Genomic DNA, 15,044 nt, shown 5'->3' with positions numbered 1-15,044 from the left:
TGCAACTGATGCAGAACTTCTTTCTCTTGACATTTCTTTCGAGCGAAAAATAAAACGACACTTAATGTAGTGGAATACTAACTTTGGTAAGTACATGAACAGGTGATCCTCTGAACAACAAATTTCGGAACACGGGTATTTCGTACATTTCCATACAATCAAAAAATACGTCACCCCAAAGTGCATCTTCTTTTTGTAGTTTCTGTTCCAACACCTTGTCGACGTGTCTTATTACATCATAAAATGCTATAGAGGGGTATTTGAGGTAACTATAATGGTTGCCTCCCAAAATCTTTTAACCTAGTAAGAATTTGAACGGCATTTGTATCGCTGGGAGATTCAGAGTCACTTTGCAAGGATGCCAAGCAATTCTTGCACGAAACAAGTTGTTTACTTGCACTGTCAAGCAAGTAGCTGCACAAATAATAAATTACATTATTCCCCCTTATGGTTGTGCTCTCATCACTAGCGGATAAATTAAAAGGGCCTAATTCCGGTTCAATGTCAGTTAATGTAATTAATTTCTTTATGTGGTCTTGAATGCCTTCCTTTATCTCCTTGGTTTTGTTTATCTCCATTTGAGCCATAGATTTTATCTGATGTGTAAAGGATGTTAACTTTCCATCAACGCAATCTTCAAAGTTTGCTTTTGAAGAAAGTGCTCCTTTCACGGGTACGTATATGGACTGAAGCAGGTGAAGGTGGAAGAAATCAATTGATGTCGGATGTTCATCACTACTCAAAATACGTATAAGATCAAAATGTCTTTCAGCAGGATCTTGGTTAAATTTAGCTGTTAAAACATATTTGTAGCTTGAGGACCAAAGCAATTCGCACAATTCAATAGTGCTTTTAACTGTCACTCGAAGATATTCTAAAGTTTGTTTGGATGCAAAGGTGTTGTTTGAACGCTGAAGAATTTCGAAGAAACGTATCAATACATTGTGAAGTTTGTCTCCTTTTCGAAGTCCTTCTATTGGGCGTTTGGAATTCAATGCGTCAAAAACCTGATTTATGTCTTGCGTGAATAACTCTGTATCTTCGCTGCCTTCGAAGCCGGGCACTCCAAGTTCTCGGTAAAATTTCATACCTGTTGCAACAACTGTTCTACTGAAAAGCTGTGTGGCTAATTTTACACTCATCTTCTGAAATGCCTTAGGGTTTATGTGAGAGGAAGTTAATTTCGGAACTACTCTCTTACTAGTATGTGATTTGGTCTCGGAACCATATAGTTTTCTGCAGTAATCAAACCGCACAGAACAACCAAAGTAAATTACACTTCCAAATTTTTGAAAATTATTCCTAATACATTTGATGATATGACAAATGTCTGTCATTGCCTCAATTTGTCTATTGGCATCACAGGGAATGAAATTCCTATTATTGCCTAAATTTCCTGATATTCCTAAATTTTTCCAAGGGTTTTTGTTTGGTTGACTACCATCGCATGTGAAAGCCACTACCCTGACGTTATTATTTTCTAATTGGGTAATCACTTGTAAGATGACTTTTGCAAGTGTATAACCATCAGTAGCATTCTTGCTTAAGTAAATTGCAATGGGTTTCACCCACGATTTCATAAGAGGAGCGAGAAAAAATACTAAAGCATGGTCGCCTAAAACATTCTTATCTTTTTCTTTCGTGAATTCACCCATGTTCATGAAACCATCGAAACTACACTTGCTCTAATATCCTCACGTAATTTTACTTCATCAAAAATCAGAACACAATTACCACCATTTTTGTCACTATCTTCCATGTACTTAGCTATAGCTGAGAGAGCATGAGGATTTATGCCATAATTACACTTGAGACCGTGCAATAATTTACGAAGTAAAGAAATGGAAGGCAACGGTAACAATTGATGATTCACACAATGTTCATATCCTTTCCTTGATTTTATTTTTTTTTTTTTTTTTAAAAAAAAAGCAAACTTTCCAAAATGAATTCTGATTCATAGAGCACTCCGCATTTCTTTGATTAATTCTTCTTTGTCATGGTACGAACGACTAGCTTTTGTTTGTCCGGTAGTCTTTCCGTTTTGTATTGCCTTATAATAGTTCGTAACTCTTCAATTTCTTTAACGTGATCACGTCGCTTCTTCTGGTTTCGAGTGAGCATGTGTTTTAATCGTTTCACTTCTCTATGAAGACGCATTACTTCATTTACAGGGTTATTTGCATTACTCGCACTTGAGCTATCTTCAGCACTATAAACTACTGGTGTCGCACTACCTGGTTTTGGGTTCGCAATTATTTCCGATTTCTTTTTCTTCCGGGGTGAATGGGGCGCCGACGTTTATAGGGTATTTTTCATTTACGCAGATTGAAACTTAAATAGCTTGGAATCCCGGGAAAATTATGCGGCACAGCATTTGGGGTTAGTTTTCATTTGTCATGCTTTATTTCCACTAGTTTCCCACCTACTGTAAAAGAATCTACTTTCACTAACATGTCATCACTGAAATGTATATCACAGACAGGATTAACGCACGGTCACTTCTAGGAATTTTTCTGTTCCACTCGTCTACACAATCTTTCGAAGGTCTAAAAAAATGCCTACCATTGCCTTTAGTATGTCCTGACTTACAACCTCGCATAATAATAATAATAATAATAATAATAATAATAATAAACATTTCAAATGATTTAAAAAATTCACCGGCACTAAAATTACACGCAGATATATACTTTGTTTTCCCTCCGTTTTCACCAAACGAGCGGCGCGCCGCATGGTGTTGGAATTTGGAGCTATTTGCGTCTAACTACGGGATCTTCCACTTGTAATTTAAAGCGCCCTGCCTTGGTCAATTTTCGGCGTGGCACAAGCTCCCGCATACCCGGCGTGTAAAAAGCGCCGCTTGAGTGTGCGCAGCCAGTCCAGAACTAATCGCTTGAATACTTCACGATCGTTAAAACATTTCGATGAAGGTACATTTTCAGGTGAAGAAAAATATATCACTGAAGGAAAGGTCGAGGCAGTAAGAGGGATGATTACATAGCTTCCGTCGAAATTTTTGAATTGTTTCAACAGTACGAATAACTGCATGAGGCGGGCGTTGTTATGGATCAGAATAATTCCAGAGCGTAGCATTTCTCTCCGCCGATTTTGGATGGCGCGTCGCAGATTACTTAGTGTTTGGCAAAATACATATCTGCCATAATTGTTCGTCTTGGTTACAAGGATTCCACAAGAATCATACCATCTTATCAAAACACGGTTGCCATGATTTTGTGAACTGATGATGTTTGTTTGAATTTCTTCACTTTAGAGTGCCGCCACTGCATTGACTGCTGCTTCAACTCTCAGTGGGTACGACATCTAGGTTTCATTCCCCGTCACTATGTAGAAAATAGGCCATCTCCATTCTTCCCCAGTAGGTTAAAATTACTTTCAGCTGTCCTTGTGTTCCTTGTGAGCGTCTCTCAATATTTTTGCACCGGTCTTGCACTCAGGTTGATATCCCAGCTTGTCGGGTCACAATTCGATGTACTGTTATCGCAGACACTCTTGGAAACCCTTTGGCGAGTTCAGTTTTTTTGAACCAGCGATTGGACCACACTTTCTCGCCAACGCGTTCCAGCAGATCGTCTGTATGAACATTAGTCCTTTTGCTATTATCATCGTCATATTTGAACGTCCTTCCCGAAACTCTCCGCACCATTGCCTGACCTTCCCTAAAATCATAACTAGTGGTCCCGATGGATGTTATCTGCATTTTGTCCTTTGGTGTTCAGAACTCGCACAACGGATTTCACTTCATATTTAGCGGAATTTTGTATTACGGCAGCCATTTCACCTTACTGCTACTTGCATGTACGCAACTTCATTCGGACGATTACATATCTGTTACAAGCACAGAATATTAGGGCATGCTCCTCAACTTCATCAGTATTGCCAACCCTGCGTAACAAAATATGTCCTTTTTTAACATGAGCATTGTCTGCCCAAAAAAAATTCGGCCTTCCTTTTGTTTTTGACATGCGCCTCGTATATGTGGCGCGCAACTAAATTTGTCGGAGATGTATCGGACGCACTATTAAAAGTTAATTCCTAAACGTCCCACAAACTTCCGATAAGAATGACCAATATGGTAAATTGCTGTCTAAACCTGGCGCTTAAATAATACTATTACAAATGAATAGTTGTTTCACGATTTCTGATCTTAAGCAGTAACAACGGCTCCGATAGTTATTAAATGTGCTCTAATTTCTAGGCTGTAAGAATACACAAAAGTGTATATATATATATATATATATATATATATAATTACATTTTGTAAATACTCAGATTTTATTTTCTAACATTGTTCATTGTCTTGCTTTTAGTATTAAAAATAATAAGTGAGGTGGATCCTCGATTCCTTTAGTTTTGTTTTAAACTAAAAGTCAACATATTATAAGAGAAATTAAGAAAATTGCCTCTTAACATATCCTCCATAGATGACTGAATGAAATTCAAAGCGAGCAAAATTTGGCACTGGAATAGCATACTAAATTTAATTTACCCTTTTGCGACAATTTCTTTATTTTACTGTACATGCAAACATGCATTCCGAAATATTTTTTAGTTTTACTATGTACGAAGTCAATCAGTCGGCTTTATTTTCAAGACAAAAATTTCTATTTATTTCATTCACAGCTTTAAGCTAAACAATTCGGAGACACTGTGTACACTCATGTCCAAAATTATTGTCGCATGTCTATAAATATGTTGTTGTAGGAATATAATTTGATAACAAATTCGTCCGGTATTTCTTATAATGTTAGTATGTGTATAATCAGCAAAGACATGTATGTGGCACATTTCATGTCAAAAGAGCAGTAAATAAGGACAATAAAACGAAAATAAAACTTTCTTGTCCATTTAGCAACATTTTGTTTTACTTATTCTAATTTTCGTATTTATAATTATTCTTCTATGAAATTTATCACAAATATACATTTCCCGATTATACACATAGTATCAGTATTAAAAGTACCCTGCAAAATCATTATCAAATTATATTCTTACAAAAAGACAGTTATAGATATGCGACAATCATTTTGGACACGAGTGTACAATTAAACATGGAAATGAACGTATCAAACACTTTTGAAATTTTACTGATGGACTTTTATTGATCTAAAGAAAGATGCATGATCGTAACAATATCACAATGATTCAATGAAAAAAATTAACAGTCTTTACACTGAACAAAATACATAATTTTCAGTTAATACACTTAGCATGATTTGTTAGTTAATTTTAGTCCTAGCATAAATTTTTACCATTGTCACAATGACCAAATATATAAGGCAAGTTAGAAATATAATCACAAATAAAGCACACTGTGCAAGCTTGATTAAAAACGAAACATTGTAGAATGCAATTGACCAGCTTCTAAACTTCCAATGCAGATTAAAAAACGTGAACATGTAAAGCATATCACACCAAATGTACTTAATGTTTTGTAGTAAAAAGATTTTGAAGCCAACACATTTTCTCTTACACTTTGAAATCCATTTATTTTTCAATTTTTAATACGAGAACGAAAATATATAAGTTATTTTACAATTTTTAAATAATATTTATTTATTATATAATAATTATTACTAACGCTTGATTCTTAACTAATTCTTTAGTCTCAATTACACGTTTCATCATGATAATGAAATAAAGGTATTTTATATTGTTTTGCTTGTACAGTAAGGGACACTTCTGGTACACCCATATGGAAATTTACGGCAAAAATGTACCATCCAGAAGTGTCCCTTACTGTACAAAACGAGGTTTCTGCACACAATTGCAAATTTGAGTATTATCTTAATTGAAAAATAATAATAATGCGATACTTAACATCAAATTGCCGATTATTACTATTTCATCTTGAAAATTATTACACTGTTTCTCAAATATAATACTTTCAATTAATCAGCATTCTGTGAACACAATCCTGTATGCCTCGTTAAGGTTTTGTGTTACTCAGCAATTGCTGCTTTCATAACTTTTACAACTCTACAACGTATATGTACGTACTCACTGTAAGGAGCACTCAGTCATGAATTTGCTTAAGTAATATTAATACTACCTTGCTCTGGAATTAAAACCCAGATGCTATTTGTTACTTTCATTTGTTAGTATGTATTCCGTGAGATTTAAATTAATGTAATGGGCCGCTCTGCTTCGGCAATTATATTAACTATATAGTCTACCAAAGGTAATCAAAACTGTGGAATCGGAGTAGGAAGTAAGAAGAAATATTAATGACCAGCTGAAATATATTTTCCCCAGTTCTTTCTAACCAAATAAACTTTTTGTGTAGGAGACATATAATTCCTTCACCATAAGCAGTTTAACCTAACTGAACTGTTACGAAATAAAGCAAGAATATTGCATATAGAAGACGATCACATCAATATTGTTGTCACACACATAGTATATACATATATATCTATATAGTCCGACATACTGGCAAATAGTAGTCGCGGTCCTTACACCTGACCAAAACAAAATACAAACACCGGAAGAGATCAGTACAATGAGAAAAAAAAATATAATAATTTGATGGCTTACAATAAGAAATGAAGTATTTATGTTGTTGAAATTTTACGTGATCTCTAATTTTATCAACTATCTCATTTTTTCATTATTACAAGGACATGAAAACAAGAGAATGAAACTTACACACACACACTTTCTCTCTCATTTACTACGTTAATGAAATGATATATTAAAATCAAAGTATTTCCCAAACCTTAAAAACATAGGAACTACAGAATATAAATGGAAAGTCACTTGCGCATGAACATAATCTAGAATAAGAGTCTTTTTTGATGATACTTCAATAGTAAAGAAGCTTGTGTTAGTAAAAGAAATAATTTCAAGATTCTAAAATGTGAGTAGTAGTTTCAAGGATGTCATAGCAAAACTCAGTAAATATATCCAGGACAACGTTAAGATGAAACCAAGAACATCTTTCAACTGTTTGCAACGCTGATTGTTTCCTGGAACTATTGTTTGTGAAATATAGATTGTTTATAATTAGTCCATTTCAAAATCTTTTACACGGAATTTTATCTGAGAGAAATATAGTATTTCCACATCACAAATTAATGTTAACTTAGTAGTTATTACAGAAACATATAACAAAATAAATAACATCTACATAATCTATGTGACCACATCCGTATATTTTTATATTGAATTTTTGCATTTAACATAGCTAACATATTCTCTTTGACATTACCATTTATTAGTTTCTTCGGAAATTTCGTTCTTGGTTTCATCTTGTATTATCCAGCCAGCAGACAAAAACGGCAGAAAATATTCATTCAAAGAGAACATCGTCGAAATTAACAAGCAAAGTTAAATAGTATTACAATAGGGAAGATGAAGAAAGAAAATTTATTTTTAATTAGCATGAAACTGGATATCATAGGATTGCAAATACACACTATATGTTTACCCATACGTGAGAAAGACATAATGGAATGGAAACAGAAAAGAAATATTCACACCCAAACATTTTATCAATACACTTGTTATACGGCAAAAAAAGGCACGATTATTGAGTATATATTATTGTGTGGTGATTATTATAAGTACATATATAATAAGATTCAAGTGATAATATTGCAAAACTAGCAACACTAAAACTCTTTATAATACTCTTGTAAATCCTACGTGGTTTCGCTGTTATTACTACAATCATTTCAATATATAGTAAAAATGGAACTTGTAACTCAGCTTACATAGATGTCGGAGACCAAAAATTCATTTCTCGTAGCTCAGAAGGTTTAGGTTTAACAGCTCGAATCTTTTTCCTGTTGCTGTTGTTACTTTCTGTAGATAAAACTGAAGAAAATGACTCAGAATCACTGTCCGGAGAATTAATAGGAGGAGTCGAGGAATCACTCTCGGTCCGTTGTTTGGTTGGACTCAGCATGTCACCCTCAGATTTGTTTCTGCGCAGTTCAGGTGATGAACGAGCAGTTTCATCTGTTTCAGTGATTGGAACTAAAGTTCCCGGACGTTCAATTGCTGCCGCTGAGTTATCCCGTGGACCAAGAAGACCAGATAATATCCAGCTGCCTGTGTAGCTTACTGTCTGCTCAGGATTCTGAGTAACCTCAACTGTACCACCAAATGCTCCTGTAAAATACCTGTTGGGTACTGGAGCATTTTTTCGTACTATATGAGGCGATGATTCAGGTGTTGGGCTAGGCGTCACAAATGGAGTTGCAGGAAGAGATTTACAAACCCTTTCTATAAGTTTCATATCGCCTTGTTTTGTAGGCTGATTTACAGCAAGCTGGTTAGTCATCTGGTAAGCTACTTTTGTAAGATTTTCCGTACAACCAGTAGCTATGTTCTCTTTTCCGGAGTCTGTATATATTACCTGGGGTTTCTGTAGTGCTTCTGAGTAGAATCCTGAACCACTTTCAGGTTCTGAAAAATGATTTAAAAACAGCAATTACAAAACTACATCATTTTACAAAAGAAATATACATTTCAATAATAAGAAGACTTGCATTCCACATGAACTTTGATATTAGAAATACACTGATTTATTTACCCACATAAAATGCCATCTACGTTCAATTAAACAGTTATTCACATACGAAACTACAGAACTCTTATTAACTGTGGCCACAATCTAATTTCATCCAAATTTTACTTAGGTTGTTCAGTCTACATTTGGCCAATTTCGACTTACCTAAAAATTTAGAAGAATCCATGGGCCAAATCCGTAAGTGCTCGATGTGTTTCCCTTGGTTCCTAACAATAGCCCGATAGCGTAATTTCCACTGTAATAGGCTTCGCTTAAGAACTGGGAGGGGAATCTTGTCCCATTCCCTTTGCACAGCTTTCCAAAGTCCTTCCACAGTTGTCATACGCGGTTTTCCCAAAGCCCGCTTCAGCAATCCAAATCCACAATAGTCCATAGGACTTGTATCTGGAGATTGAACAGGTAACTCATTGAAAGGTATCACCTGTATACCACTTGCCTCCTCCGTCTCCCTGTAGAATGCGAGGGACGATCGTGAGGTATGTGATGAGGCGTTGTCCATGTGAATGCGCACCAGATTGGCGTCATTTTCGTACAATGTTTGAATCTCATGCTCGTAGATCGGCCGCATGATCTGCTTCTGAAAATACTGCGAATTTATTTTGCAGTTCTTCGCCACCCTACGAATCTTCAGTTTACCTCGGTAACAGTAGCCAGTAACGACCATGAACCCTTTTCGGAAGGACTCTTTACAGACACGGAGCCACCTTCTGAAGTTCTTGGTGCCTTTCTCTCGGTACATGATGGCTCTCGGTTTGCCGCAGTCGGAAAGGTAAATCCATGCTTCATCGAGCGTTACGACGTACATCCACCTTTGTTTTGCCAGATACCGTTCGTACAGCTTCCGGGCGTTACACTTTCGTTCCTTTTGGTGGGCATCCGTGAGAAGATGGCCGCGAGCTTTCATGATTTTTTCCAGCTTGAGTTGATGGTGTAACGTCCGGCTCACAGTCCCCAAAGACACGTCAAGACGATTAGCCATACACCTTTGTGTTGGCGGATTTCCTTGCATTGCCATTTTGCGAAGTTTCCTCTGCATGGTGGAGGTGGCCTTGGTGCATTCCCGCTTCCTAGGCAACTTCGTTGGTGATCCAAATGGTGGAGCTTCGTTGCCCTTGTACTTTTGAATAACATTTTTATTCCACTTAAACTGATGTTGCAACCATTCTTCTTGCACTGTCTTCTAATGACAGAAACACTAAAGTGGTCGTCATAAAGAGCCGCAACATAGCCTTCCCAAAACCGGCTTAGTTTGGACGGCATTTTGGTCACAGAGCGGAAACCCACACACTTGGAAACAAATTTAACACAACACTCACAACAATTGTCCTGTTTTGTGCGTTATTGTCGTCCGCGCGGAAAAACAACCCCGTTCCCAGGAAGCCACGAGCCAGGTCAGGTGAGTCCATTCTGCCCGGGAGGGGGAAGGAACGAAATCGGCCAAACGTGGGTTGAACAACCTCTGTACACTCTTCTATTTCTGTTTTCCTTAATATACTTAATATATACACGTAAAAACAAGATTGCAGATGGTCGTCAAATTTTTAACTTCCACCAAAAATCCGTCCTTTAGCTCACGTCTTTCCTATGATACACGGGTTGCACTACTTTTCTTCAGTGTACCTTGTCTTTAGTTTATTTCCATGCGGAAAATAATCCACGTTTATCTACGTCGTGATCTAATAATTTCACCAAAGGGCATAAATCCACATAAATGATAAAAAGTTTTTATATTCACGAGCTCTCAGACGTTACTGAAAATTTGCTCCTTTAATTTAACTGAGTATAATTTAAAGGATTACAAAGATTTTAGTTTGTCTACAAAGATCACTATGTTTTGCATTAAAACCATGTAAGAAAGCCCTTGACCTTTTTAAAATGTTACAATATTCTTTTAATTTGTGACCTTTAGACCAACGGAGGTTAAGAGAAATATAAATTAAAGGGTTCAACGACTCATGAAAAAAACTGTAATGTACCACGTGCTAATGTACACAAACAATATTTTACTCTTGTTTGTAAACATCACCACATGGATTTACGACAGAGTATTACACACCACGTGGATTTACTGTAAGAAGCAGACGACGGACCAATGGCGGCTCCTACGAAACATATAACGACAGAACAGCAGCAGCGCCATCGCCGCTCTGGACGCCTATATAATGGGACAGCCGGCAGATCTTCACCAGTTTTCTGGTCGTCTCTCTATAGACTGGCAGTGGAGTCTAAGAGGCACCTATCCTACCCCAAAGTCTTAGATTGTAGCGTAGCTAACGGTTCCTAGTCTCTACTTCTCTTTGCTGCTTGCAGTGGAGCAGCGGGAGAATCCTAATCAAACTCGAGCTGGGCTTGCAGCAGAGCCTTGACAGGAACCTTAACCCCCTCTGCTTGCAGTGGAGTAGACCGTGTCCTACACCTTTCTCACGTAGCTCGCTACTGAGGACTCCTTCCCCAGGCCGTCAGGTCGAGGGTCACCTGTATTTACCCAGGCCCCTGACTTCGCGGTGCTGCCATGACGTTCACTCAAAACTTATATTGCATTGCTGTACCTCGTAAGAATTGTTGGAATGTTCTCTTTTCAATACTTACGATATAAAAATTTTCTTTGTAGTGTGTAGTGAGAAAAACTTATAAATTAATGAAAAAGTGCGTATTTTTTCGTACTTTATTGGTAGATTAATGTTTATAGGACTATATCTCGGAAACGAGATCACGTGAAATAATTTCCTGTGTACGATATGTAGGTGCATCTATTACCTGTAAGTTCTGAAAATTTCATTACTCAACACTTAGTAATTTTCTTGTTATTCAGCCAAAAGTGAGATATCATTATCTCTGAATTGCTGCGGTGTATTATCAATTTGAAAAAAACTTTTAGAAAGATCTTAAAATAACTTTTTCAACCAAACTGTTTCGAAATATAAACAATGACAAATATGACATTATGATCTTCTCTGCTATGCGCCCTTCGCTATCGCAGTTTATACGGAGTGCTACGTTGCCACATTTTCCTAACATGTAACTTAGCTCGGCGGGTATTTAAACTTGTCACGTACACTGTCCGGCACTTTTTAGAGGTTAGAAATTAACAGGATGTACAGTAAACGTACCAATTGTTTAAAATTAAGAAAACAAACTGTTTACCTTGTTTGGAATTGCATGTGATGGTCCTCGAAAATTTGTTTGTTTTTGTCGGTTTTTTCACTTATTGCACGCAGTACAAAATACACTTGCACAGAAAGAAATACACTCACAAAGTTTGTTATATGATACAATCTTAGTTGATATGTAATATTGAGTTTACACTTCACAGAAAATCTGTTTTCAGATCTAAAAGTCAAAGTACTTCTCTTTAGCATTGTCCATTTCGAAGCACTTTCCCACGCAAAGTTGAACTTCATATATCAAACAATAAATGCTAATATTTTATTAAAAACTTCCTTTCACCTTGCGGATGCTACACACTTTGCATCTCCTTTTTCCTACTCTATTAGGATTTGCGGATATTGGGGAGCACTGGATGGGTAATGGCCCCTTGCTACCAGCCTTGCTAAACCGGCTGAAGACTGGGATAGTTCCTTTACTTCAATGCCTCCTGAGTGCAGCAGTTTTTCTGCTACTTTCGCATAAGAATTTCGAAGTGCGATATATTTTCCTGCTTTCTTCCTGTACAGTATGTGAGCATTGACACGCGATAAGTCAAACAGCAAAAAAAAAAAAAAAAAAAAAAAAAAAAACAGCTTCTTCCACCATTTGACAGACATACTGATAGCTCTTGCGTAGTTGATTTGTAAAAATCGCGTAAAGCTGGCTTCCGTAAGCACATGTTTAATAATTTTCTTGTTTTCAAATGAAGTAACACGTTTTCACTTATTTGGTCTAGGAATTAATTCGTGCGGGTGGACAAGAGATGGCGCAACGAACGGAGCGTCCCACAGTTCCGTGTATCCACACATGTGTTGCAAACCCCTGTCATCGCGTATCGTTCGTAGTATAGGGCAGTGGATTAAAGCGTCAACAACACCAGTTTGTAGTTAAGTGAACATGGCGCAATTTGTGCCTGATAAAGTGTTTTTGCGGGGTGTCCTGCTGCATTACTTTAACATGCAGAAAAGTGCGACTGAAAGTCATCGTATTTTGGTGGAAGTGTATGGTGACCATGCTCTAGCTGAGCGAACGTGTCAGAAGTGGTTTGCACGGTTTAGAAGTGGTGATTTCGGCTTGGCAGACCAAGAGCGAGCTGGACAGCCAAAAAAATTTCAAGACGAAGAATTGACAGCATTGCTCGAGCAGGATTCGTGTCAAACGCAGGAACAACTTGCAGCAGCATTAGGCGTTGATCAAACAACAGTCTCCAAACGCTTGAAAGCCATGGGAATGATTCAAAAGATGTCACATTGGGTTCCACATGAATTGAAAGACAAAGACGTTGAAAGACGAAAAACCATTTGCGAATTGCTGCTTCAACGACAGAGCAGAAAGGGGTTTCTGCATCGAATTATTACGGGTGATGAGAAGTGGATCCATTACGAGAACCCTAAACGAAAAAAGGCCTGGGTGAAACCAGGTGAACCAGGTCCATCACAACCAAAACGAGATATTCACTGTGCAAAGGTTATGCTGTGCATATGGTGGGATATGAAAGGTGTGGTGTACTATGAGCTGCTGCAACCGGGTGAAACTATGAATGGAGAACGTTATCGACGACAATTAATGCGTTTGAAGCAAGCTCTGGCCAGAACACGACCAGAATGGGAGAACAGACATGATAAACTTATTGTTCAACATGATAACGCTCGCCCACATGTCGCAAAACCGGTCAAAACCTATTTAGAAAATGTCGGATGGGAAGTTTTACCCCACCCGCCGTATTCACCAGACGTTGCTCCTTCGGACTACAACTTGTTCGATTGCATGAACAACGATTTGATTGGACAGCAGTTTACTTCTTCAGAAGATATCGAAACAATGGGTCTCTGACTGGATCGCTTCCAAGGATGAGGACTTCTTTCGCCACGGAATCCGTACATTGCCTGACAGATGGGCGAAAGTGGTGGCTAGCGATGGACAATATTTTTCTTAAGGTATTTATGTATTTTGTGTTTGTACTACAGCTTCAATGTGTGCGCACCAACCGCACGAATTAATTCCTAGACCAAATAGAAAACAAAGATTTTTCTTTTAGTAATTTTTCTTTTTTTCAATCTGCTGTTTTGCATCTTGATTCATTTCTTTTTCTACTATTCCTGGTGGGAACTCATGTGGTTTGGATTCCACGTTAATCAGTAGGTTCACGTTTCATATAGCCTCACTGCTGAACGGGACGTAAAAATCAACTGAATTTCTTTTTAACTATAAAACTTCATCAGTAAAACTGTAGATAGTCCAGCATTTTGATTAATTCCCGGGACACCACTAAACAAGAATTTTGCATTTTTGGAGGGAATTTTATCGCTCCAAGCTACTTCAAAATATACTTTCAAATAGGAACGACGCGTTTTTTTTTCTTTCCCGGCGCAACCTCAGGTTCATTTGAAACAGTTACTATCTTCTTCACTCCCGGCTACGCAACTGAGCACAGAATAATCAATGTCATTACTATTCACAACTATCTAACTCATAACCGTCTAATTCGGAGTCATTAATCAGTTCTGCAATTTCATTATCGCTCAAAATTTTGCCACTTCCTTCTGTAATACCGCCGCTCGTAGAAGGAATATCCATAGTTTTTTTTTTTCAATAAAAAAGCACGAGAAACACTCAGGAAAATATAAATGTACATTCGCCCGTCTCACTTAAATGAACGCACGTGCGTGTGTTAAGTTTTTGACGCCTACAAACCTAAGAGAAGTGTTGAAAACGTAATCAGTGCGACGTGATTAGACGCAAAAACAGCCCTTGTCACCTACATATTGCATAGTTTTCTTTCGTTGGAAGAAAACAAAGGACCCATGATTTCTATTACATTCGTTAAAGAAATTTATCGCAGAACAACTTGGGTGAACACGTGATTGCCAAGGCTACATTTCTTTTTTCCCTTTAACATGTTCGTAAGCTGGAAAGTGTGTATACTGATAGATCTTGAGATAGAAATGAAGCAATTTTTAATAAGTGTCCAGGAAGATAGCAGGAGCTGCGATGAGTCAACAAGTGACGAAAGTGAATGAGTTAAATAGATTAAAAGATGAGTTTTTTGGCGTTTTATTTCAATTACATTGAGAAAAGTAGATGCATTGTTATTATTTTTAAGATGTTGTGAAAGGTTATGAGACCTTAAATACTTTTTCCTATTACATCCTTAAGAAGTAGGCTTCGCACTGCAAGCTTTCTGGACGCGGCAACACAGCACAACAGCGTTGCCACATTTCCAGTTACCGTATGCTGTTTCTTCATGTAAGCGCGGGGAATTTAAAGGCTGGGCTGCAACATGGCTCTCCGCTTAACGCACAGAATATGTTGGAATAAACATTTTTTTAAAAAAATAAATACT

At 37.4% G+C, this 15,044-nt stretch overlaps 1 protein-coding gene across 2 annotated transcripts in view; it reads right to left on the bottom strand.

The window, feature by feature from the left end:
* Positions 1–5,092: 5,092 nt before the first annotated feature.
* The window catches only part of LOC145691395 (uncharacterized), a 35,577-nt gene continuing 25,625 nt past the window's right edge, over positions 5,093–15,044 (bottom strand). For both annotated transcript variants that reach the window (XM_081766897.1, XM_081766898.1), the window contains one exon: positions 5,093–8,430. In XM_081766897.1, the coding sequence (XP_081623023.1) occupies positions 7,730–8,430 (701 nt within the window). In that variant the 3' untranslated portion in view covers positions 5,093–7,729. The remainder of the gene's footprint in view (positions 8,431–15,044) is intronic.

Source organism: Thermobia domestica, chromosome 1 (assembly GCF_964235325.1).
Source record: "Thermobia domestica chromosome 1, izTheDome1.hap1.1, whole genome shotgun sequence".
In the NCBI taxonomy this organism is placed as follows: domain Eukaryota; kingdom Metazoa; phylum Arthropoda; class Insecta; order Zygentoma; family Lepismatidae; genus Thermobia; species Thermobia domestica.
This window is presented reverse-complemented; position numbering and strand designations above follow the sequence as displayed.